Source organism: Dicentrarchus labrax, unplaced genomic scaffold, assembly GCF_905237075.1.
Source record: "Dicentrarchus labrax unplaced genomic scaffold, dlabrax2021, whole genome shotgun sequence".
Lineage (NCBI taxonomy): Eukaryota > Metazoa > Chordata > Actinopteri > Moronidae > Dicentrarchus > Dicentrarchus labrax.
Genome location: NW_026136722.1, coordinates 5,483,382 through 5,508,847, shown reverse-complemented (window position 1 = coordinate 5,508,847; position 25,466 = coordinate 5,483,382). Strand labels below are relative to the sequence as shown.

The following is a 25,466-nucleotide window of genomic DNA, read 5'->3' as shown; positions in this document are numbered from 1 at the left end:
CACAAACTTTAGTTTTTCCTTACCCACTGCAAAGGCAGAGAATAAAGAGGACTATATTTCACTTATTATAGGCCCTAATCACTGTTTAAAAATGCACTGTATGCCAGCTGTGACTTAATTGCTCTTGTTGCTCCAACAGGAGGTATTAAATGACATCCGGGGTGTTTGGAATGCTCACCGTATAAGGCCCTCCAAGAACACCAACGTGCCAAGTGGGATACCTGATGTCATGTACATGGCCCCTCACCTTTGGGGTGCAGAAGACTGTCTTGTTCCACTGACTGAAGATTTGACCACATGTAAAGACAGCTGCACATTTGTCAGTTCAGTCCCATGTGATGTGGGACTGAACCAAGCTTGAATCAAGCTTGGAGTTCCCATCTACCATGTCCCAGGCACTTGTTTTGTATTTTCATCTGAGGGACACGGTTTGTCCGGTTATTTGAGGCTATTTAAATGGACACAAGCATACAAATCGTGTAGTATATTTGGTACTTTAGCACATGTTTTTACAGCATAATGTACACATTACTTTTCATGTTTGTGTGGTTATCTTGTGTCTTTGTTTAAACCAAAATAATCAGAAAAGACTGTATAACTTACTGTTTTCAGTTTTAGCGATCAGTAAATTAACTCATCATTAAGTATCGATAGCTATTGTTAGCTAGAAAATAAGAACTGTTTGACTCAAATAGTTGCACAAGTTAGACACAATTAATCTTTTTGGGCTAGAGGTTATCCTCCAATTAATATTAAACTTGTCAAAGAAATGTATCCATCTCTAACAAGGACAATATCACCCTGGACAGCACCCACACAGACTGGCAATGATATCATAAATCTAATGTTATGATCAATTAGACAAGAAGACCAAGTAGGCTACTGTGTAGTGTATTATTATAATGGTTGTATCATCAATGCTCTCTATGTTTCCTGAGCCTCTGTTTTTTTGTTTTTGTGGAGGAGATTAAAACAATCCAATGTTTGATAAAGAACTGTCTTTCATAACAAATCACAGCACATTTATAACACTAGAGAGTGAGGCGTAAAATAACTATGGGTGGTGTCATTAGACATGTTAAAATGTAAAGATGTATAGAATGTAACAGAGAGGACATCAACATTTTGTACAAACTTGAATGGTTTACTGGTCTTTTTCAAAATACACCATAGTCAAAAACAGAACAGGTTGTATTTTGTACATAATAACAGGATAAGAACAGTTTTCAAACCTCCTGTTAGCCAGCATCATACTGAAAGTTACAAAATAAAGTTATTCAAACTTCTTTAAAGTGTAAACAACTTCTGTAAAGGACTAATTTATTTTTAAACACCTTTGAAACATCAGCCAAGACTCACATTCTTGTTTCTACTGGGGCTGCTACAAACAACTGTAATAATATAAAACATGCTTAATCAATTGGATTTTGGTATTTGAAGTGGAGCTGTACTTATGCCTAGTCAGTGTACCTGCAGTAGACAGCGCTCAGCACTCTCCCAGTTTGTAGAACTGTAACTGTACGCTGTATTTGGAATATATTCAGCTCTTCGCCTGCTCATAAAGTAGTCGTTTCTTTTGGCACTAACCGGAGTAATACAGTGTGCAGCAAGCACAGATGCACTTTAGGCGTAGGCATATGGGAGTTCTATGGTTAGTGTCAAAGGAAACGTCAGTCTTCCCACCAGGTGAAGCACTGAAAATATTCCTAATATAGTGTACAGGTAACCTGGTGTATTCTTTTGAGGTGGGACTTCTTTTAGGTGACTAAAATATGTTTGTTGCTGTGTTGCTGTCCCCGTACCCAGCAATGTATTGCTCTGCTTCTGTCCCAGCACTCCCCTCTGCTTCTGCAAACTCGGAGAGTGCTGAGTGCTGTCTACTACAGGTAATACACTGACTAAGCACACGTACCAAAACTATCCCTTTAAGCTTACCATTTGATTGGGAAAGAACAAAGCAACCACTTTAAAAGCAGATGAAATAAAATGCTGCACATACAAAAGGCACAACGGGCTACATAGTTAAGATAACAAAACCATCCAGTCTAGCAAGGAGCTGTCACATCCTTCATGTTATTGTTTGTATTGTTACCTACACCACATCCATTACCCACATTGAGCCTGTGAGAATGCTGTTAAATTCGCTGCGAAAATCTGGATAGCTGTAGTAACCAATGGGTAACTTTAGTACACATCCACATGTGTATGATTGTGGTCTGTGGAGAGAATCTGTGGTTTCTATGAACTCAATTAGTATGGCCTTATCCAAGAGATCAGATCCTGTACAGAACCGCAGGAAAAGCTGAAGATTGTTGAAATCAATTTCCCCAATGTACCTTTTCAGGTAACGAGAAACTGTTGACTGGGCTGCTGTCATCTCCTCTGGAAAGTTTAGAAGCTCCTTCACTGTTTTTGCAGTTGGTTTTTTTTGTGCAATGAAATGATGCAGTCCTTCTGGTGGTAGTAAACCAGCTACAGAACACACAACAGGACGCCAGCACTTAATTACAAACATTGCCTGAACTATTACTTTGTGTCCAATCTGTGCCAAAACAGGGGACCTTGGTAGGGACTTGCTTGCATTCATGTGCATCGAGTACATCCAGCAATTCATCTGTGTCCACTGAATTGAAGTCCTCCAAAGCCTTCAGGAGGACAGATCTTTCTTCTTGTGATACATACAGCAAAAAGGAATCCTTGAAACTACTGGTTGTCGAGCCATACAGCACCTCTTCCAGAAATGGTATTGCAAGCTTCACTGGGAAGTAACCAGCTTGTTTCCACCTTACTACAAACACTCTAGCTACAGCCTGCCATTCTTCACACTGAAAGTGATGAAGGGACTTTCACTTCAACTCCCAGTGTGCAGCTGTCATAGAAATCCATCCAAAATTCTGTCAGGCAGTCTAGCAAAACACCACTTCCTTCCCCCTGTTCAAGCTCTCCATTTGGTAAACGCATTTTGATGTTGACCTCAGATGCAATAATGTTTGGGTCCTTGAAGGCACTGATCAAGTCAGTGAGACAGTGACCTCTTCTTACAATCGGCGTTACAGGACAAGATTGTGGTTCAGGAAGTGTTTGGTCTGGAACATTGGCCTCCCCTGCAAGCACCGGTGACAGATCCACTGTTTGATGAGTTGCATCATCCTCTTTTTCTGGAAAGAGTGTTTCAAGGTTTGGTTTATCCACACTTACATCCAGCCTGTCATCCCCACTTATAATAAAAACTACATCAGAATCTTCGCTTACGCCCACAGTTAGCAGACCATCCCATGGTAATGTGTCACTCAGTTCCAAATATCCACTTCTGGAAGCTCCATCATTAATTCCACAGTGGTTTGGTGATTCTGAATTTCTGTTTTCCACCAACAGATCCTCACCGGCCTGATTCTGTTCATTGTTAGTGAGATCTACCACTGAGGGCTGGCTTATTGCGTGATCACAATCCACTCCTGAGGGCTGCTGTCCTGTTTTCTTTTTGGTGCACAGATAAAGTCGCAGAATTTTGACCTTGCTTAGATTATACAACTCGTCTACTGTATTGGACACATCAACATGTATCTGTGAGCTCTCAATATGAGTTGAACAGTGTGAAAGACTTTTGTTTTTTTTTGAAAGGCCTTTGGGGAAAAAAAGATTTTCAGCCATAAGTTTGATATTTGCCACTGTTTCGTCTTTGTCAATAGAGAGATGCCTCGTCACTGTCTGTCATTAACGGAATGACAGTTTCATCAATCTGAAAAAAATAAAAAGATAAATAAATGAATTAGTCAATAAAAAAATTAATTAATACATACAAATGCATAACATAGAATGCCAATGGATATCTAAAGGAAGTTAAGAATATAGCTATATTGGTGGTATAAGGGTGTAGTTACTCACATCATTAGTTTTTCATTTTATGCAGCCTACTTTTGATAACATTTAGTTTTGGTAATGATGCACATATTTTCCCAACTTAAGATGACCAAGAATTATTTTAAATTATTCTGTAAACACAGTTGATGTATTTGATTAGATTCAAAATTAAAACATATAACATTTTTTAAGTGTGCATCTGAATTTGTGCATTGGGCCTATCTGTTCTGGTGTGACGTGTTCTATACAAACTTTCAGTAAATAATAATCTTCTGTTTGGAAAAAAATACATAATACACACACACACACACACACACACACACACACCAGGCAAGCACAGACAGCAGCTGCAGTGGCTTACATTCCCATCTTCAAGTTTCTGGATCACATCTTCTTCAAGTTTGCGCTCGATGAAAAATTCTCGCAACCGAGTATCCATAGTTGACTTCTAAACCACAGGAAAACAAAATTAATTAACAAGTAGTAGATTTTCCAGATTCTGGATCTATGATTCCAAATCACATATTGCCCCATGTCCCTGCTATTATTATTATTATGTTGCAAAAAGCAACACCATTGCTGCAAATACAGTCACTGTATTACAGTGTAAATTAATATATTTATTTACTCTCAATGCCTCCCATATTTCTGGTGACAGCTGCACATTGTAGAGCTCTGAAACTTTAAACTTGATGCAGCTGATTTAAACATTATGCTCAAGCTCTGACACTGTCCTATGAAATCACTTTAGTCTTTGGCAAATCAAAGTGGAATGATTTTTATTGATCAGATATTATCTGTGGTAATAAAGGCTGGAGCAATTTTCTAATCAGGGTTCTATCAGCTGTAATATACCAGCAGTGTAAAACGACTTCAGCAAATCAGGACCAAGCGTAAAAACATCATCAAAGTGTTAACATAATGGTTTAAAGGAAATATAGCACATTTCATCTGCAGGTAAACGTCAGACTGATCAATAATACAGTGAACTTTTAATCTTCTGTGATTTTATTGAAGGACAAATGTCCAGAGAACACTACAGACACATTCAGTAGTTCAGTCAGAGCAACAACAATCTGCAAATCAATACAAACTAGATTCTGATCACTGATAGGCTACAGGTTCCCTTGGCAACGTGATACATACAGTGAGCGCTACTGTAACTGCACAGCTTCGTCCGGTGGCATCATTAAACGCTGCGGTTCATATAGCCTATGTATTCCCTCAGCTGAGAGTCTGACACACATGATACTACTTTCAAAGGAGATGATCAGTGAAAAAGGCACTTTTTAAACTGATTTCACTGTGAACAGAATTTGGTCCGGACCAGGTTAGGTCTGCAGCATAAGTTAGCATGGTGATCTAGCCAGGTTAAAAGAGAGACACCTTCGTGACACAGAAAACTCTGGTTTTATGCTCAACATACCTCGCTTGGTAGTATGCCTACACCCCTCAGCTCTACTTTAAAAGTGTCCTGATGTGTGTGCAGGGCTGCAGCTCCTACAGGCACAAATGAGTTTAATTAGTCTACATATTAGCACAACAAAACAACGTGTAACGTGTAGTAACAGGTTGAGGATAAGAAGTTTGTAAGTCGGGTGAGACGTCAGCAGATAGGCTACCCGTTATAACAAAGTATCAAACATAGGCCTAAATAAATAACTGCCTAAATGCGAGATAACAAGATACTGACTAGAACAGAATAACCCTCACCTTAGGGACATCACGTAGGTACGGGGCTCCGTAGGCTATTGTAGCTTCTAGAGAAGGTGCGCTCGATTTGCTTACCCAGCTGTCTAGGAATGATATTAATATTATTAATTAGTATTTCGTGCGCACGTTATATCTATTTCGTGGCCACGTTATAGCTATAATATGGCCACAATTTCATTTTTTTTTTTGACCATGTCATCAGAGGGGCTCCGTAGGTTTGCCCGCAAGGCCGACTAATAATAAAACTACAAATATTTAAGGATTTGACACACTATTTAATTTGGTAAGAGTTGTATTTTTATGTTCTCCTCTGTTTATGTATAGCTTCGAAAAGACAGATTGGAGTATATTTGTTTCTAAAACAGTTAAACCAATTATTGCTCTCTTTTATATTTAGTTAAGCTGTGTCAGTGGCAGCTCGAAATACATTTACAAAGCTGCTCCACCATGTAAACATGCTAGATTCCAATCAGCTACTGAAAAGGCATTTATAAATCACTTAGCATGAGCCTTACTTGGCTTCCTGAAATCAGCCTGTGCGTTTCCCGCTGCATGTGTCGATTGAACGGTGACCATAGTATCTTCCCCCCAGTCATCAAAAAGTGTAATCACAGTTAAAAAAACTATTAACCACTGCATGCATAAACCTGTTCCCAGATATCTACACTTTCCATAGGTTATTTTATCAAGTCTGCCTTTAATAAAATTTATCTGAAAAATCTACAAAACCAAGTAATAGAGATTAACTTTTTGTTGATGTAATACATAAATAACACTTATTTATGACTGTATTTTATTATTTTTAAATTATGATTTTGGCCCTGTTTTTTGCATACAGTTTTTTTAACCTCATGCATTGCATGAATTGTGCCATATGAATACAATTACTGTTAAATTATTACAACAAGATATTTTATAATTGAAGCTGTTCTTATCCTTGTCCACCGTAAATACTAGTAGCAGACTTGCAGTACAATGTTTACACTGTAAAATGTAAAGCTTTCTTTAAGGGTATTGTATACTGGTACTGGCAATTGACGGCCAATTATGTATTCAATTATTTATCAGTTATCGTTACCATTAACTTTTCTTTAATACATATAGTTTAAAAACCTTAAAATTGTTGCACAATTATAAAATATGTTAACTGCTCCACCATGTAAACATCCTAGATTCAAATCAACTACTAAAAAGGCATTTCAAAATCACTTCGCATAGTCCTTACCTATTATCGTCGATACGATACCAGTCTGTGCGTTTCCCGCTGCATGTGTCACGGCACATTGGAAAGTCTGCCTTGCGTCCAAGTCCTGTCTGCTCACTTGGATTTGACTGACCCCCGTATAAACGTTGTTTTTCTGTACTGCAGGGTACTGAATGAAGTCCGTCAATGGAGTCCCACCTTTGGTCCATGAATAGGTCAGTGAGGAGGGTGTGAAACCGGTGGCAAGACAGCCAAGAGTGACCGTGTCTCCACTCCCCGAACCACATTGCATCAGAGGAAACACAGTTGGTTTGATTGGAGTGCCTAAAAAAGCAAAAACAAACGTGTAATATAATAATATAATAAATATAATAAAATAAAACTAAAGTTCAACAGTTTAATAGTGTAACAAAACACAGCACTGAAGGCATTACCTCTTAAAATGTTGAATATGAAAATTTCAAGTGCCCTCCATACAAAGACCTTTGTTTTCTTATGTTATTTATTTAGATGTTGTTTGTTGCACTAAGGTTAACCTTCCTCTATTATATTTTTTTAAGTAGTTTTTTTATAATTCTAAATACAAATAGGTGAAATGCTTTAAATGGACAACTTTGACAATAATCATAAGCAAATTTTTAAATTGAAGGAATTAAGATGTAAAGTCAGTAAACATCCATAAAGAATTACTTTTGGTCAAATTCAGCAACTGTGTTTGAGGTTGAAGAGTATTCTTACCTGATGAAACAGTTACCGTTGTACCCTTTCCCCAGTAGTCAAAAGCATTGTAGTAGCACAGTGCTGAATCTACTTAGTTGTTAGTATAAAAAGTCTACGTCTACTAATGCTGAGCGCAAAAAGTCTACATTAACATTTAATTATTCCCACCACTATAAAATCCACTTAACTGACTCAAAATACTCTAATCATAAAAATATCCACCGTTGAATCTACTGAGAATATTTGCTGTTTGACTTTGTACAGTACACACTGTATTAAAACTTTACTTTTGAAGGGACACTTGACTTACAGAATCACTTAAATATGACATTTACAGTCTGAAACATACTCTGCCGTACTTTAAATGGTACAAATCTTACCTGATGACACTGTTACCATAGTGCCTTTTCCCCAGTAGTCGAAAGCCCAGTTGTCACAGTTAAGAGAGTCAATTCACACTTCTCACAAAAACTCATGACTGTAATATCCCATTACTTCAAGTTATACAGTTTGGTTGCAGCGACAATTAAAATAAAAACAAAAAAACACCTGCTGATAAACTTACTTTCCAACTGAACTAGATAGCTAGAAGTTTTGATGAATTATTTGTGCTCAGGTTACCAAATACTGTCCCCTGTCTTATCACTGGCCAACAGTTGTGGGTACAGGAAAATGATAATATATATTTTAGTAATGCGATCAGGAAATGTATTCTCTAATCAGAAATATCAAAATTACATACCTGAGGTGACGGTGACCATTGTGCCTTTTCCCCAGTAGTCAAAGCCGTAGTCACAGTTCAACAAACTATTAACCACTACATACAAAAACCTGTTCCCAGGTATGTACACTTTCCATTGTTATTTTATGTCAATCTACCATGAAGCTGCAGTCACTGCTGATCCAGCACGTCAAATGTTCTATTAGTGTTGTGGTGAAGCGAGCTCACAAAGGGTGTGAATATAAAACTCTAGTTCAGTCCAGGGTTTGAGTGTCAGTCAGTTGAGATCAGTGAGATAAGCAGATATGAGAGTCTCCTTATAGTGACAGAGGAGAGAGAAACTTGACACTGACTGCCATCTAGTGTTTTTATAATGGGAACTGCAACATTATTTTTCACTCTCATGCCAAACTATGTAAACATTAATGTGGCTGAAATGTATAAATGTGAATAATATTTGTTTGTATTCATTCATGTGTTCATATCCTTTCTTTAATTCATTTATTTTATTTTGTTCAGTGATTTCAGCAGATTGTTGTTCTGTCATTGGCTGTTTTGTGAGGAAGTGATCATTACAGTAAAACTTTTGTTTGATGGTTATTGTTGTTGGTTGATGATGATCTTTCTCAGAGCCATTTCTCACGGCTTAATTAAAAACTATCTATACATTTCACTGCATGGCTTCCCATAAAATTACACAGAAGACACTTCATGACCTTGTCTCCAGTTAAACTTCTGATCACCGTCTGTCCCTCATTCCACTATACGACCACTCAAATCTTCAAATCTTGGCCCTTTATCCATCCATTTTATTTTAACCTTTCATTTTACTAATTTTTATTTGTTTGTGTGTGAAAAAACATTGTAACTGTAAAGTGCTTTATAAATAACACTTTACTTACTTATATCTACTTTGTGTGTGTGTGTGTGTGTGTGTGTGTGTGTGTGTGTGTGTGTGTGTGTGTGTGTGAACTGTATATCTTCCTTGTAAATATAATTTAGTCTTAAACTTTGTTCTACTTTATTTTTAAATAATTCCATTCAATTGCTTTTAATTGTGCAATCCTGTATTTTACAATGACAATTAAATTAAACCTTGAAACTATCACAGTTAAGATCTGTGATACTGTAGAAAGTGAATCTTCTCAGTGGTTGTAAATAGAGGAAGTAGTTTTTGTATGACTCTCCTGTTATTGTCTCTCACTGTGTCTCTCTGGCACAGTAATACACTGCTGTGTCCTCGGTCTTCAGACTGTTCATCTGCAGATAGAGTTTACTGCTGGAGTCATCTCTGGAGATGGTGAATCTACCCTGGACTGACTGGGAGTAATAGATCGGAGTACTAGCTGTGCTTATATAAGCAATCCACTCCAGTCCTTTTCCAGGAGCCTGTCTGACCCAGGCCATATAAGAGCTGCTGAATGAGAATCCAGAGGCTGTACAGGTCAATCTGTGAGATTCTCCAGGCCTTTTAACCACTGGTTCAGATTCTGTCAGAGTCTGACCATCAACACCTGTCAAGATAAAACAAATATACAGTGGTCAGTTGCTTTAAGCTGGAAGCATTTTGAAGAGAACTTCAAATTAAGATCAGATCAAATTTTCACCTGCCCAGCAGATAGTTAACAGCAGCAGTCCTGTCCTATAGTCCATCATGTTAAACTGTGTGTCCACTGTTCTCTGTCATCCTCTCTGCAGTCAGATAAGTAGAGGTGGAAGACATCTGAGTTTTGCATTGACTCCTCCTCACAGTGTGGAACTGGATTTGACTTGGATCTCAGTTGATGTTTGGTGAAACTGCAGAATGAATGTTTACTGTACATTAGTCATTCCTCCAAGAGTCCCTCTTGCATGTTTCAGTATAATTTGTGCAACAGGTTGACAAAACCTGGGTATCAATAATAGTGAGAATACATTTGAGAATATTAATTAAGCATTAAATACTGGAATAACATGTCACTGATTCCATAAATTATATTTCTGAGACAGACTGAGAAAACATGTTTTGTAAAATACGCTGTATGTTTGATATTATTATTCTATATTATAAAGAACCATGTTGTATTCCTTTCACTTTTTCAATTTTTATCATGTCTGTTTCTCTCTTTACTGTAACAGTGAACTGGTGTTGAAATCATGAGCTGTCTGAGGGCTCCTCCTCTGGTGGCTTCATGTTACAAGTGTTCAGGCACTGAGGGGTTTTTGTTCAGGTCTACTGAAGGTTTGTGTTATTGTGTCTCTCTGGCACAGTAATACACAGCAGAGTCTTCAGGCTGCACATTCTGTCCATTTAGAGTCACTGTGTTACTGGAAGAGTCTAAGTCGATACTGAACTTGTTCTTCAGTGAATCTTTGTAGTATGTGCTCCATCCAACACGTGCCCTTCCAATCCACTCCAGTCCTTTCCTGCAGGCTGTCTGATCCAAGCTGTGTAGTAGCTGCTAACAGAATAAGAGACCTGACAGGTGATGGTCAGACGTTGACCTGGCTGCACAGTCACAGAGGCTGGCTGTGTCAACTGTTCACACTTCACACCTGTTAAAAAAGAAAATGTTTTGTAACAAATGATCAAGTTATACTGCAAAAGAAGAACTGTTGACTTTGACAAATCCAAAGAGACTCACATCCAGCTGCCAACAGCAGCAGCAGAGCTACAGAGAACATGGTTTATGTTGAAACTGACGTGCTGTGAACTCCACTGACAGCCTGATGGGAAGTTTTTATAGCTGAGTAACAAGGAAGGTCACTTAGTTTGCATAGAATCAAACATATGAAGCATCAATGTTGGTCTAACTGGAGCCAATAGAAGAGTCTGTTGACTGTTATTATAGCTGCAGAGTGAAAACATGCCTGAAAATCACCTCTGCTTTACATATGATATTTTAACTTTATCACTCACTCAACTGTAACATTTTTAAAATGAAACTTTTAGATTTTACATTTAGAGTTACAGAAATGAAACAACTGTAACCTTTGCTATGACTATAAACTATTACTGTCAAAATCTTTACTATTAAAACATTATGTCATTTTTTTCTATAATTACAAACAATAACCAGGATAATTATTCTTAATGTGAGTATTAACATGAATCATGGATAATGTAAACATATTTATCCAAATCCACATTGCAATAACCATGATGACACACTTTGAATATGACGTGAGCTGTTTTCCTGAAAGAATTAATTTACTGTCAGCACCTCCTTCATCACATTCATTGTTAACTTCAAACGTACAGTATGAGGATAATAAAAAACAAAATGGCTGTTGTAATATCGCAGCATTTATTATTCATTAATTTGCTCACTGACTGTACTTACTGACTGTATCTGCTTCAAACAGAAATACAGTGACAGCAGTGAGGACCATGTAAATAATATGAGAACTGTCTGCAGGTTTGTTTAAAGACATTTAACAGTTTCCATGTTTGCAGATGTTTGAAGACGACTTAGAGCCTCGAGAGGAAAACAGCTGCTCAGGAACTGAAACCTGTGAGACAAAATGCAGACTGCCCTCTAGTGTCTTTATAACTGGAACTGTGACATTATTTTTCACTCTCATACTGTGAGCTACTTTAGATGCCAAATGATATAAACATTAATGTGGCTGAAATGTGTAGCTGCATGTCTTTCTTTTATTCAGACCTGGACAGTGATTTTAGCAGACTGTTTGGCTGTCATTGGCTGTTTTGTGAAGAAGTGATCATTAAAGGAAGACATTGTATTTATTTAGGTGATACATTGTTATTGTTGTTGGATGATCTTCCTCACAGATTGTTATGTTTTCTTAAAAATAAAAAAGAAGCAAAATGCAAATATTTCTAAAGTAAAGTAAAGATGAGTACTGTAGGATTTTGTACAGCTGCTCAACCAACTCCAGTCACTGTGGGTGTCGAGCACAATAATAAACAGCGGAATCTTCAGTCTTCAGACTGTTCATCTGCAGATACACCTGCTGTCTGCTGTTGTCTCTGGAGATGGTAAACCTGCCTTTAAATGACTCAGAGTAGTAAGTGCTACTGCTATCACTGATAGTAGCAACCCACTCCAGTCCTTTTCCAGCAGCCTCTCTGATCCAAGCATTCTAGTAATGGCTACTAAACCCTGAACAGCATGCAGTGTGGTTTATTTGGATTTTTTTGTTCTTGGCTTGTTATAATATCATTATGGATTATTATTATGGATTCTTACTGTTTTTCTCTTGTACAGTGTTTTTATTTATTATTTCCTACTCTTACTATTTTTTATACCGTTTTTTCTCTATCCACTTTGCTGCTGTAACATTGGAATTTCCCCATTGTGGGACAAATAAAGGAATATCTTATCTTATTATTTCCAAATAAAATAAAAATTAAACAGAATCTTGAGAATTTGTAACATGGGACAGGCACAAGTTTATATGTAATCATGGAGAGATGTAGCTACCTTTCATCCCTAAATAACTAAATTTGTCAACAACAATTTGTCATGAATTGTGAATTTAAATCCAGTCATAAATCAGTAATTGTATCATTGTGTGGTGTGTTGTGTGATTTTGAATTGTTTGACCGGAGGACATTAATCAGGTGAGACAGTGCAGGGTCTCCTTTTAGAAAAAAGACGAGAGAGAAACTTGACACTGACTGCCGTCCAGTGGTTTTATACCAGAGACTAAACATTATTTTTCACTCTCATATCATCACTGACTTTATATTTCACAATACGTTACTATATTGTGTCTTTATTTTTAGAAATGTTTAGTATTTGTAATATTTCAGCAGATTGTTGTGCTGTCTTTTATCAACAAGTGACCTTTATTGTGTTTTTTATGTGTTTGATATTTAGAAATAAAATATAAGGAACATTTTTTGGGGACTTTGTATAATGCATAGACAATAATTATTATTCACAAAAATATACAGTATGTTAAGATAAAATGTCATGTAGAATATAGAACAATTGATCTAAAAAAAAAATGCTAAGGCTCCAGCAGCCTGAAAGATGAGTACTGTAGGATTTTGTACAGCTGCTCAAATAACTGCAGTCACTGTGAGTCTCGAGCACAAAAATAAACAGCAGAATCTTCAGTCTTCAGACTGTTCATCTGCAGATACACCTGCTGTCTGCTGTTGTCTCTGGAGATGGTGAACCGGCCTTGAACTGACTGAGAGTAGAGTTTGCTGCTACCACTACCACTCTCAATCCAGGCAACCCACTCCAGTCCTTTTCCAGGAGCCTGTCTAATCCAATGCATATAGTAGCTACTGAATGTCAATCCAGAGGCTGTACAGGTCAATCTGTGAGATTCTCCAGGCCTTTTAACCACTGGTTCAGATTCTGTCAGAGTCTGACCATCAACACCTGTCAAATCAAGAAAGGTATTCATGTTATGTGTTACATTGATAGTAAAAATGGAAATATGTCAAATCAACATCAGTGAAGATGTTCACCTGCCCAGCAGATAGTTAACAGCAGCAGTCCTGTCCTATAGTCCATCATGTTAAACTGTGTGTCCACTGTTCTCTGTCATCCTCTCTGCAGTCAGATAAGTAGAGGTGGAAGACATCTGAGTTTTGCATTGACTCCTCCTCACAGTGTGGAACTGGATTTGACTTGGATCTCAGTTGATGTTTGGTGAAACTGCAGAATGAATGTTTACTGTACATTAGTCATTCCTCCAAGAGTCCCTCTTGCATGTTTAAATATAATTTGTGCAAAACCTGGGTATCAATAATAGTGATAATACATTTAAGAATATTAATTAGCATTAAATACAGGAATAACATGTAACTAATTCCATAATTTATAATTTTGAGGCAGACTGAGAGGACATGTTTTGTAAAATCCGCTGTATGTTAGATATTATGTTTCTATATTATAATGAACCATGTTGTATTTCTTTCACTTTTTCAATTATTTTTATTTTGTTTTTATTTCTTTTTTTAAAACTGCTGAGAACAGTTTTCAGTCAATAGAAATAAATTGTCCACTCAGACGTATAAACTCTGTTACCTCGTGTAAAACAAAAGTTGCAGTAAAAACTAAAAGCTTTGTCACTGTATGCTGTCAGATTATTGAAGGTGGAAGACAACTATGTTCTGCATTGACTCGTCCTCACAGTGAGGACAGAGTTTGGTCTTTAGTTTGTTGCACTTGAGAAACGATAATGTAGGAGTTGTGACATCAGCCAAATAAATTTGATTCAGGCAAATCTGAATGTAATACTTGTTTTATTTGAAATGTCTTCAAATGTTGAATGTTGTGTTTAAGGTTTATCAGAGTATCCTCCAACAAACATTATTAAACATATTCACAACTGAATTATCATGAGACAAAATCCTGACTGAAAACATCAGGTGACATGTTTTTTTTTCTTTAGATTTTTATATTATATGATCTAAAATCAAAGATTGTCTATGAAAAAGGACATCTAAAATATGGCACCTTTTAAAAAATGCATTCAAGTAAAGTAGAGGACACGAACATAGAGCAAGAAAATTCAATTTTTTTATCTGTGATATGACTTTAAATAATTTAATTTGACACTTAAATTCTCATGTTATTTGATTCTCTGTCCAACTGCAGCTGACTAACGTGTATTTAAATAAGTCAAAATTAGTATGAAAACTTTAGGAATTTGTCCTCATTCATGCAGACAGAAGGTGAAACTTCTTCTCTTTTCTTCATCTCTGACAAACACACTACAGATTGCTGATGAACTCACTATTGATTCCAGTTTGACTAATTAACATCTCCATGAAGTTGTGTAAAGACTCCTGACTCACTTCATGATGCAGCTTTAATTGTGATAATGATTTTTTTTTTTTCAGAGACTCTTGTCAGATGACGAGTATGAAAAGCAAAGTTGTCAGATAAATGTATTGCATTACTTGAACATTTTTATATTTAATATTGAATAGTATTTAAAATGATGAAATCTGTTGTTTTTGTGTAATTAAGAACATTTTCATGAAGTCTGAAGTGTGTTTCTGTCTTCACTCTAACAGTGAACTGTGTTGAAATCATTAGTGGTCTGAGGACTCCTCCTCTGGTGGCTTCATGTTACAAGTGTTCAGGCACTGAGGGGTTTTTGTTCAGGTCTACTGATGGTTTGTGTTATTGTGTCTCTCTGGCACAGTAATACACAGCAGAGTCTTCAGGCTGCACATTCTGTCCGTTTAGAGTCACTGTGTTACTGGAAGAGTCTAAGGTGATGCTGAACTTGTTCTTCAGTGAATCTTTGTAATATGTTGTGTAACCAACAGCTGCCCTTCCAATCCACTCCAGTCCTTTCCCTGCAGGCTGTCTGATCCAAGCTGTGCAATAGCTGCCCAGAGAATAAGAGACCTGACAGGTGATGGTCAGACGTTGACCTGGCTGCACAGTCACAGAGGCTGGCTGTGTCAACTGTTCACACTTTACACCTGTGGAGGAAAACATGTTGAATATTGAATCAGTGTGATAACAGTGAACAGTCAGTGTGCTGTGATCATACTGTCAGTGTCTCTGCCTCAGTGAGACTCACAGGATCCAGCAGCCAGCAGCAGCAGCAGAGCTACAGAGAACATGGTTGGTATTGAAGGTGATCTGATGGGAGCTTCTCTTCTTCTGCTGCAACTGACAGCATGATATCAAGTCTTTATACCAGACTGTGAGGAAGTTCACTTTGCATAGAGAAGGACACTGACAGCCTATAAAAGAAGGATCAACTGTCACAACGATTTTGTACAGCTACTCAACCAACTCCAGTCACTGTGAGTCTCGAGCACAATAATAAACAGCGGAATCTTCAGTCTTCAGACTGTTCATCTGCAGATACACCTGCTGTCTGCTGTTGTCTCTGGAGATGGTAAACCGGCCTTGAACTGACTGAGAGTAGAATTTGCTGCTACCACCGTTATCATTCCAGGCAATCCACTCCAGTCCTTTTCCAGGAGCCTGTCTGACCCAGGCCATAGGGTAGCTGCTGAATGTGAATCCAGAGGCTGTACAGGTCAATCTGTGAGATTCTCCAGGCCTTTTAACCACTGGTTCAGATTCTGTCAGAGTCTGACCATCAACACCTGTTAAACCAAGAAAGATATTCATGTTATGTGTTACATTGGCAACACAAATGAAAATATGTCAAATCAAGATCAGTGAAGATGTTCACCTGCCCAGCAGATAGTTAACAGCAGCAGTCCTGTCCTATAGTCCATCATGTTAAACTGTGTGTCCACTGTTCTCTGTCATCCTCTCTGCAGTCAGATAAGTAGAGGTGGAAGACATCTGAGTTTTGCATTGACTCCTCCTCACAGGGAGGAGAGAGCTGTGTTGGACATTTTTGTAATTGATCCTCACTTGTTGAACAGAGCAGTGTACTGTGCTCAACCTCCCAACAAAACTTAGCTTGGGTCCAGCGTTTAACATTTAGGAGGATCTATTGGCTGAAATGGAATATAATATTCATAGGTGTGTTTTCATTAGTTTATAATCACCTGAAAATAAAAATAATTGTTTTCCTTCCCTTAGATCCAAATAAATCCCACACTTTGGTCCTCTAAGTTCACATTTGTGTCATGATATAAGAACATCATTTCATGCATCATAGTCTGTCCCTCATTCCACTTTCCAACCACTCCGATCTTCAAATCTTGCCCCTTAATCCATCCCCCATTCCAACTGCAAAATAAAAGATGACTGCTGTGTTAGCTCCAGCCCTCTGGAATCATCTTCCCCACTCGCTGAAATTAATCTATTTATAGATCTCCTGCCTTGTCTTTGTTTTGGTGTGTTTTAGTTTGGTCTCTCTCTTATTGTGCTTAATTTATGTAAACTTTTCATTTTACAAATTTTTATTTGTTGTTGTTTTGTGAAAAACTTTGTAACTGTAAAGTGCTTTATAAATAACACTTTACTTACTTACATATATATATTGTGTGTGTGAAACTGTATATCTTCCTTGTAAATATAATTTAGTCTTAAACTATGTTGTATTTTATTTTTTTATTAATTTCATTAAATTGCTTTTAATTGTGCAATTGTGTATTTTACAATGACAATAAAATAAACCTTGAAACTATTAATGTTAAGATCGGTGATACTGTAGAAAGTCAATGTTCTCAGTGGTTGTAAATAGAGGAAGTAGTTTTTGTATGACTCTTCTGTTATTGTCTCTCACTGTGTCTCATCTGGCACAGTAATACACTGCTGTGTCCTCGGTCTTCAGACTGTTCATCTGTAGATAGAGTTTACTGCTGGAGTCATCTCTGGAGATGGTGAATCTACCCTGGACTGACTGGGAGTAATAGATGTGAGAACTGCCTGTATGTATGAAAGCGATCCACTCCAGTCCTTTTCCAGGAGCCTGTCTGACCCAGTTCATATGATAGCTGCTGAATGTGAATCCAGAGGCTGTACAGGTCAATCTGTGAGATTCTCCAGGCCTTTTAACCACTGGTTCAGATTCTGTCAGAGTCTGACCATCAACACCTGTCAAGAGGATAAAAAAACATCAACTAAAAGAAACTGATGATAAAAATAAAAGTAACGTAAAATTAAGGTCAGATAAAATCTTCACCTGCCCAGCAGATAGTTAACAGCAGCAGTCCTGTCCTATAGTCCATCATGTTAAACTGTGTTTCCACTGTTCTCTGTCATCCTCTCTGCAGTCAGATAAGTAGAGGTGGAAGACATCTGAGTTTTGCATTGACTCCTCCTCACAGTGTGGAACTGGATTTGACTTGGATCTCAGTTACTGTTTCGTGAAACAATCAATCGATTAATTACATTTTGACAGAAATATAACACTTTAACAGATTAAAACCCCATTCGGAATAAAAGTTAAGAAAACTGCTGAGAACCGTTTTCAGTCAATAGAAATAAATTGTCCACTCAGACATATAAACTCTGTTATCTTGAGTAAAACAAAAGTTGCAGTAAAAACTAAAAGCTTTGTCACTGTCTGCAGTCAGATTATTAAAGGTTGAAAAAAACTACGTTCTACATTGACTCGTCCTCACAGGGAGGACAGAGTTTGGTCTTTAGTTTGTTGCACTTGAGAAACGATAATGGAGGAGTTGTGACATCAGCCAAATAAATATGATGCAGACAAATATGAATGTAATACTTGTTTTATTTGGTGGTCTTCAAAAGTTGAAAGTCTTTTTGTTTTTTGAATCATTTTTCAACAACACAAACTAAAACCAGAAACTGTCTCTGAGAAACGAATAATATATGATGGCACAATTAAAAAAATGTATTAATGTTAAGTAGAGGACTAGAACATAAAACAAGAAAATTCCATTTATGATCTGTGATGTGACTCTATGTGTTATCTGTATTTAGTGCCTTAAATTCTCATGTTATTTAATTCTCTGTCCATCAGGCAGTAACTGTCCAACACATACTCACTCACTGGGAGCATGGCTGATGGTGGCGACTGTATAGTTCAATCACAACCTTATGGAAGTTCTGACAGTTTGTTTAAAGGCACAGTTTCTGAATACTGGCTGTGTGCATTTCTCTGTGGAATGAGCTTTTTGATACTTTCACAGTATTTATACAGCACCTACCTGCTTTATAATCACACAAGAAATGGAAATCTCACTTTCCACAATATGGGACCTTTAATTATTGAAATATAAGAGAAATTGTTTCACTCCTGCCTTACAGAATAAAAGATGGGAATATTATTAACAAGTACATTGTGGTAGATAAGCACATGAAACCATAAAAAAGAGGAAGTGACAAACCATAGCCTCAGCTGGTGCTTTCACATTGTGTTTGTTTCTCTCTATGTGTAGGTACAATGCCACACTGGTTTTAAGATCTCCTGCTGCCCCCTTTTGGTGACTGGGAAGATAAGTTGTTTGAGGTTTTTGTAAAGCTTTTATGCTCACTTGGATGACTGTGGCTGTCGAATCCCTGGACATTCAAACCTGCCAAAGAAACAGATGTTAAAGGACACAAGTGAGAACGAGAGAGAAATAAACAGCAGAACATTAAATGTGTGCATTCTCTGATCAGTATTGCAGCATGAAGCAACATACAGGGCAGACAGAGTGCTGTCAGCAGTACAGACAGTTTGTCCATCATCTTGAGACTGAAGATGTGAACTCAGATGCTGCAGAAGTAAACCCTCTGAAAGCTCTGGATTTGCATTGGCAGTTTGTAAGGGAGGGGCTTATTTGTATAATACATTTGATATATATCAAATACATCTCCAAGATAAAAAACTTTGTGCTTTTGATTCTTAACTCTGCATATTTTGTATAACACTGTGTTAACCATTCCTGTTCGGCTCCCAGACCGTAGTCGGGAAGCACAGGGGAGAGTTTCCTCCAGGCTAACTTGAGGCTAACTTCGGGGCTAACCCCCTTCACTTTATCTCCAGCAGTTGGCAAACAACTCACACGGAGGCTCCACTTTGTCCTTGAGGAGTGACAGCCTTTATTCACCGACAACTGTGACATAAACTGTACATTCACTGCTAAACTCTCTAATAGCTTTTGCTAACCAGTCTCTCGCTGTTGCTGCCATTCACCGTCGCACTCGTTCACACACTCCCGCTCGCACACTCCCGCTCGCTTGCTCTCGCTCTGCCACACACGTTATCTCCACACATGCACACTGCTCTACCCCTTAAAGGAGCCACGCTACTCTAATAACACTACCCCACTCTGCAATTATAACAGAATACACTCCAGCACCACAACACACATCAGCATACATATACATAAAGTCCTCATTTGTTTCAGTCCATTTGTGAGGATTCAGTATAACTAGCAGATTTCAAGTCCATTGCAAGTGGGGCGCCAGCAAAAGTGTATGGAGGACTGAAAGTGCCACAATTAAATAAATAAATACACCATTAAATAATTACTTAAATATGTCATTAATTAATTAAAATTGGAATTAAATACATAAATGTGATATTAAATGTGTCATTAATTAATTCAAATACCGATTCATTTAATGTAAAATACATATATAATTATTTCACTATTAACATTTACATTTCATGGTCCTGCGTTGCAGTGCTTCATGAATTACTTAAAACTGTCAAAGCCACCCATCAAACTCAGTGGGTGGGGCCAACGCGAATCTAGCCTGATCCATTGCTTTGGTCTGAAGTAGAGTGCCAGGAAGATCTTCATGAACTTTCTAGGGCAGAGGTCGCTAACAGGCGAGTCTGGACCCAGACACCGTCCTATGCGGACCCAGACCTATAATCAATTCATTATTGAGGATTCTAAATTTTGATGGGGAGCTTCTATTTTAACCAGCACAGCTTTTTTAGTCTTTACGGTATTTGTTTAGCAGATCAGGAAGCTCACAGACCAATCGCATGCTAGTTAAGCCATCCCACGTGATGCTGCTCAGCCAATCAAATCTGTTTAAACAGCGCGACTGAATACAGAGATGAGAGCAATGAGAGAGGAGAGACAGACGGAAAGAGAAGTCACAGATACATGGAGAGGAAACGGAGAGATGAGTGAGCGAGAGACAACAGAAGATTTATGGCGCTCTCTAAGAAGAGAAAAGTGGATAGAAAATCGAGCTTTTAATGGACAGATTCATTCACATTCATTCTTCCCACTGGGAGCACATAACCAGTGTGTCTCATATGTTCAGAGACGCTGATTAAAAGTGCCAGTGTGAAACGCCACTATGAGACAAAACACAAAGTTTTCATCAAACATACCCACTCGAGTCTGAACAAGCTCTCAGAAAATAAGCAGGCTCAGATCCCAATATGATCACTCAACCAGTATCCTGACCAGTGTTGGGAGTAACGGCGTTTAAGTATAACGGCGTTACTAACGGCGTTATTTTTTCAGTAACGGAGTAATCTAATTAATTACTTTTCCCATCGTTGTAACGCCGTTACCGTTACTGAGAATGTAAAGTGGCGCGTTACTTGCGTTCCTACAATGTGGTGAATGAAGCGCAGCGGTGTCAGGCTTTCTGACAGCCGCACATCAGCTGCCGGGAGAGGGCAGGGTGGTGATGATGATTGGCTGGGTGGGCGGATGCCAAGACAGAGACAATGGCGACGAGCTAGGGAAATTCAAAGGTAGCGATATCAAACTGGAAGTACCGACACTACTACTCGCTTACTGAAGTTAAAGGCAAGAATGTTTATGTAACGTGTGAATTTTATTTTCAATATTTATTTTGTATATATTTTTATTTCTATGTATATGGCCGGCTGCAATCTATTGAGTTCAAATAAATACCAAATGTTCTAAAATACTGTATATAGTGTTTTTATTCTTTATTCAGTGATTATAAACATCTTTAACGTTACAGAATGTAATTATAGACCATAAAAAATAATGTCACAGTTACTTTGCTGAGTAACTAATTACTTTTACAATGTGGTAACTGAGTTACTAACTCAGTTACTTTTTGGGATAAGTAATTTGTAACTATAACTAATTACTTTTTTAAAGTAAGATGACCAACACTGATCCTGACCCATTCATTCACTGCCCAACGAGGGAGAGAGGTTAGAGCTCAATTCTCTCACTGAACAACAGAAAGTGTGTAGAAAGATATAAAAGGGAATGAAAGAGAAACTGTTCAATTGTAAAGATGTGTTGATATTCATTTATAAAATTTGTTGAGACTGTAAATCAAGATATGAAACAGTTAACAAAGAAAAAGGGAAACTCAAGCTGCTGCTACACTTTATTTTTCAAAGTTAAACACTTTATTTTATTTTTTAGACTTAGCAGAGGATGTGGAAGCAGGAGCTGCTGACCCAGAGCATGTAGCGAGTAAAGCAGAGGAACTTATTGAAGTTCTTGGAGTTATTTCAGCACTTTCCGACCAAGATATTGACCACAGAGTGACTGCAGATTTAGAAGAAGTAGTCCAATAGCGCCACCCAGTGTATTGGAATGTGTTCACTAGCTCTGCATCGATCCATTATCTGGAATTGATTTGTCTTGGCTTGATGCGCAGGGTAACCAATCAGGCGTTAGGTTCCCCGCCTACCAACTTTTGATGGGTGAGTTTGACAGTTTTAAGTAATTCATGAAGCACTGCAACGCAGGACCATAAAATGTAAATGTAAATAGTGAAATAGTTATATATGTATTTTACATTAAATGAATCGGTATTTGAATTAATTAATGACACATTTAATATCATATTTATGTATTTAATTCCAATTTCAATTAATTAATGACACATTTAAGTAATTATTTAATGGTGTATTTATTTATTTAATTGTGGCACTTTCAGTCCTCCATAAAAGTGTAGCTTCTCAATGCAAATACAAACACATGGTATGAGGGGCCGCCAGGGACATTATTCAGAATTACCTCTCACAAACACATGTGAAATGCTCTTACATACACTACTGAAACACTCTCACATAAACAACTGGAAGATTATTCGCTCGCACACACTACTGAAACGCTCTCACACATACAACTGAAACGCTCTTATACACACTACTGAAATGCTCTCACACATACAACTGAAACGCTCATGACGTAACATCCCACCTCCCACCGTCATCACGTTGATGACGTGCTGAGAGCGGGATTGCAAGCTCAACGTACACGTCCCAAACAGATAAGATCACAACAATAGCATGTCTTCATAAACCACCCTTGTTCGTCTTCATACAATATGTTGGGAAGTTGCAGTAAATATCAATACAATATGTTCTATATCCCTTTGTGTTGTGTCTCTCCTTCGTCTGTTAAGATAACTGAACATTTTGTGGGACTCGATGCATTGTCAGCCTTTATATCTCATTTGTAAATGCTTAAATAAGCCATAGATAGTGCTCACTTTACAATACTTAATACTTAAAATACTTAATTAACGAGTAGTAAGTGCTTTGTAACTGCCTCAATTCATGAATTCCTGCATTAATAACTGTTTATAAGCCATCATTAGAAAATGAATTTGCTGTGAGTTTTATAGAACATCTGCTATCACAGTCACTAATCATTAATACATGTCTGAATAGTGGATGTGCAAGTGCATGCAGAAATGTACAGTACAATGAAGAGTAAAACATTTATAACTGGGATTATAAACCACATAGTAATGACTATTTACAGCAGAAACATGCTTTATAAATGATGAATTCAGTATTTACTAATCCATAACTAATGTGCTTATCAATGATGACTAAAACATTTTTAACTGTGTTTATAAACTACATACTAATGTGTATTCATGCGTTATAAATGATGATTTCATTATTTATTCATGCTTAACTAATGCTTAATAGTGTGTACTCATTATAAAGTGTTACCCAATATGATTACTGATTACCTGTAAAAATGTAATCAGTAACCTAGTTAAAGTATCAAAATATTAAAGTAACGCAACTTGATTAATTTCTGTTACTTTTGGATTACCTCACCAACTATGCAAATAAAGATCAATAAGACATATTGATGCAAGTGTATTCTACAAGACAACAGAACAATGTGACTTTTGACTTTTTATTCTGATTAGTTAACTTAGTTACATGTAATCCATTACCCCCAAGCCTGCCTCCTACATTACATTCATGATTAACTTCAAACCTGAGCACAGCCTTTTTGTAACTGAAGCATTTATTTATTCATATATTTGCTACCTTTCTGTACTTGCTGACTGTATTTTCTGCAAACAGAAATAGCAGCAGTCAGGATCATGTAAATAGTCTGATGCTGGTGGTTTGCAGGTTTGCATAAAATACTTGGAAAGCCTCGAGGGGAAAACAGCTGCTCAGATCTTAAACCTGTTTGACAAAATACAAACAACTAAAACCTTTAGCTGAGATGAAAACTACTGTAGTTCATTAGTTACCTTTGTCTGTGGTTGTGTCAGAAATCAAAAACATTGTTGTATGTTTGTATGTAGGATTCAAGTAAATTCACTTTGTAAATATTTAAATTGAATATGCTGTCATACTTAATAATATTTGCTGAATCAATTTAACACAGGACTTTCATTTGAAAGTATCAACTCTCACAATATCCAGTGTACATGAGCAGCAGGAGTATTCCTCTTAGTTCAGTCCAGAGTTCAAGGGTCAGTCAGTTAAGATCAATGAGAACATCCGATCTGAGAGTCTCCTTTTAGTATCAGAGGAGAGAGAAAGTTGACATTGACTACCCTCTACTGATTTTATACAAGAAACTCAACATTATTTTCACTCTCATATTCCACATGATTTACTGACATTATTCTGTTCTAATTTGCATAAATGCTGCGTATTTGTTGTAGTTTAATTAAAGCAACCAGACTGTTGTGCTGTCTTTGGCCCTTTAATGAACAAATTTATTTTATTTTATTTTTTATTTGTTTATTGTTTTGTGACACTAATTCCAGTATTCCAGTGAGGTGAGGGACTGACCCTGAAAGAGACTAAGAGTTAAGATGACAGGAAGCCAGTAGACATTTAAAGTTAATTTTCTCCTCCTCCATTAAGACTTTTATTTCTGTGTTTAATGATTTTTGTTGTTGGTTAATGATGATCTTTCTCTGGACCAATTTTCAGGGTTTTATTAAAAACAAGATAAAATGAAAATATAATTCTTTGTCTGAATCTATCAGTCAGTAAATATGAGTACTGTAGGATTTTGTACAGCTGCTCAACCAACTCCAGTCACTGTGGGTGTCGAGCACAATAATAATGGTAAACCGGCCTTGAACTGACTGAGAGTAGTATTTGCCACTACCACTGCCACTGCTGATAGAAGCAATCCACTCCAGTCCTTTTCCAGGAGCCTGTCTGGTCCAGGCCATATAGTAGCCAGCAAAGTTAAATCCAGAGGCTGTACAGGTCAATCTGTGAGATTCTCCAGGCCTTTTAACCACTGGTTCAGATTCTGTCAGAGTCTGGATTTGACTTGGAGCTCAGTTGATGTTTGGTGAAAATGCAGAATGAATGTTTACTGTACATTAGTCATTCCTCCAAGAGTCCCTCTTGCATGTTTCAGTATAATTTGTGCAACAGGTTGACAAACACATTATTTAAGTTGGTTGACCCTTATTAAAGACCACATTATAGACCACAGTCTGCATCATGTGAAGACCTCGACAATAGTTTATCAATTTTACCATACACCTGTGAGTGTGAGTATTTTTAATTACATTTTAATGTAAAGAAATATCAAATAACACCCTAAGAAATGTTGTTCATTACGTTACAAAGTTGAATTTCTCACAAGAAAATATTTTTCAAGTGTTCATAATTCATACTATTTTCAAGACTCAAGGGACCAAAAACCCAAGTAGCAATAAGAGTAAAGAATACATTCGAGAA

At 37.3% G+C, this 25,466-nt stretch overlaps 1 protein-coding gene, 1 pseudogene and 2 gene segments (V, D, J or C); all 4 read right to left on the bottom strand.

Moving 5' to 3' along the window:
* Positions 1 to 1,123: 1,123 nt before the first annotated feature.
* On the bottom strand, positions 1,124 to 15,889 carry LOC127356825 (Ig heavy chain Mem5-like). The gene is given in 7 exon segments (XM_051388847.1): positions 1,124 to 3,739; positions 4,223 to 4,309; positions 5,288 to 5,361; positions 6,800 to 7,102; positions 8,241 to 8,291; positions 15,307 to 15,624; positions 15,726 to 15,889. Coding segments are annotated over 7 exon segments (933 nt in total). The 5' UTR covers positions 15,769 to 15,889; the 3' UTR covers positions 1,124 to 3,682.
* On the bottom strand, positions 9,355 to 10,046 carry LOC127356815 (immunoglobulin heavy variable 3-48-like). The segment is given in 2 exon segments: positions 9,355 to 9,733; positions 9,827 to 10,046. Coding segments are annotated over 2 exon segments (363 nt in total).
* On the bottom strand, positions 10,431 to 10,981 carry LOC127356822 (Ig heavy chain V region 5A-like; annotated as a pseudogene).
* Positions 15,890 to 17,334: 1,445 nt separating the features above from the next.
* LOC127356819 (immunoglobulin heavy variable 3-21-like) lies at positions 17,335 to 17,854 on the bottom strand. The segment is given in 2 exon segments: positions 17,335 to 17,671; positions 17,760 to 17,854. Coding segments are annotated over 2 exon segments (354 nt in total).
* Between the last annotated feature and the right edge of the window lie 7,612 nt (positions 17,855 to 25,466).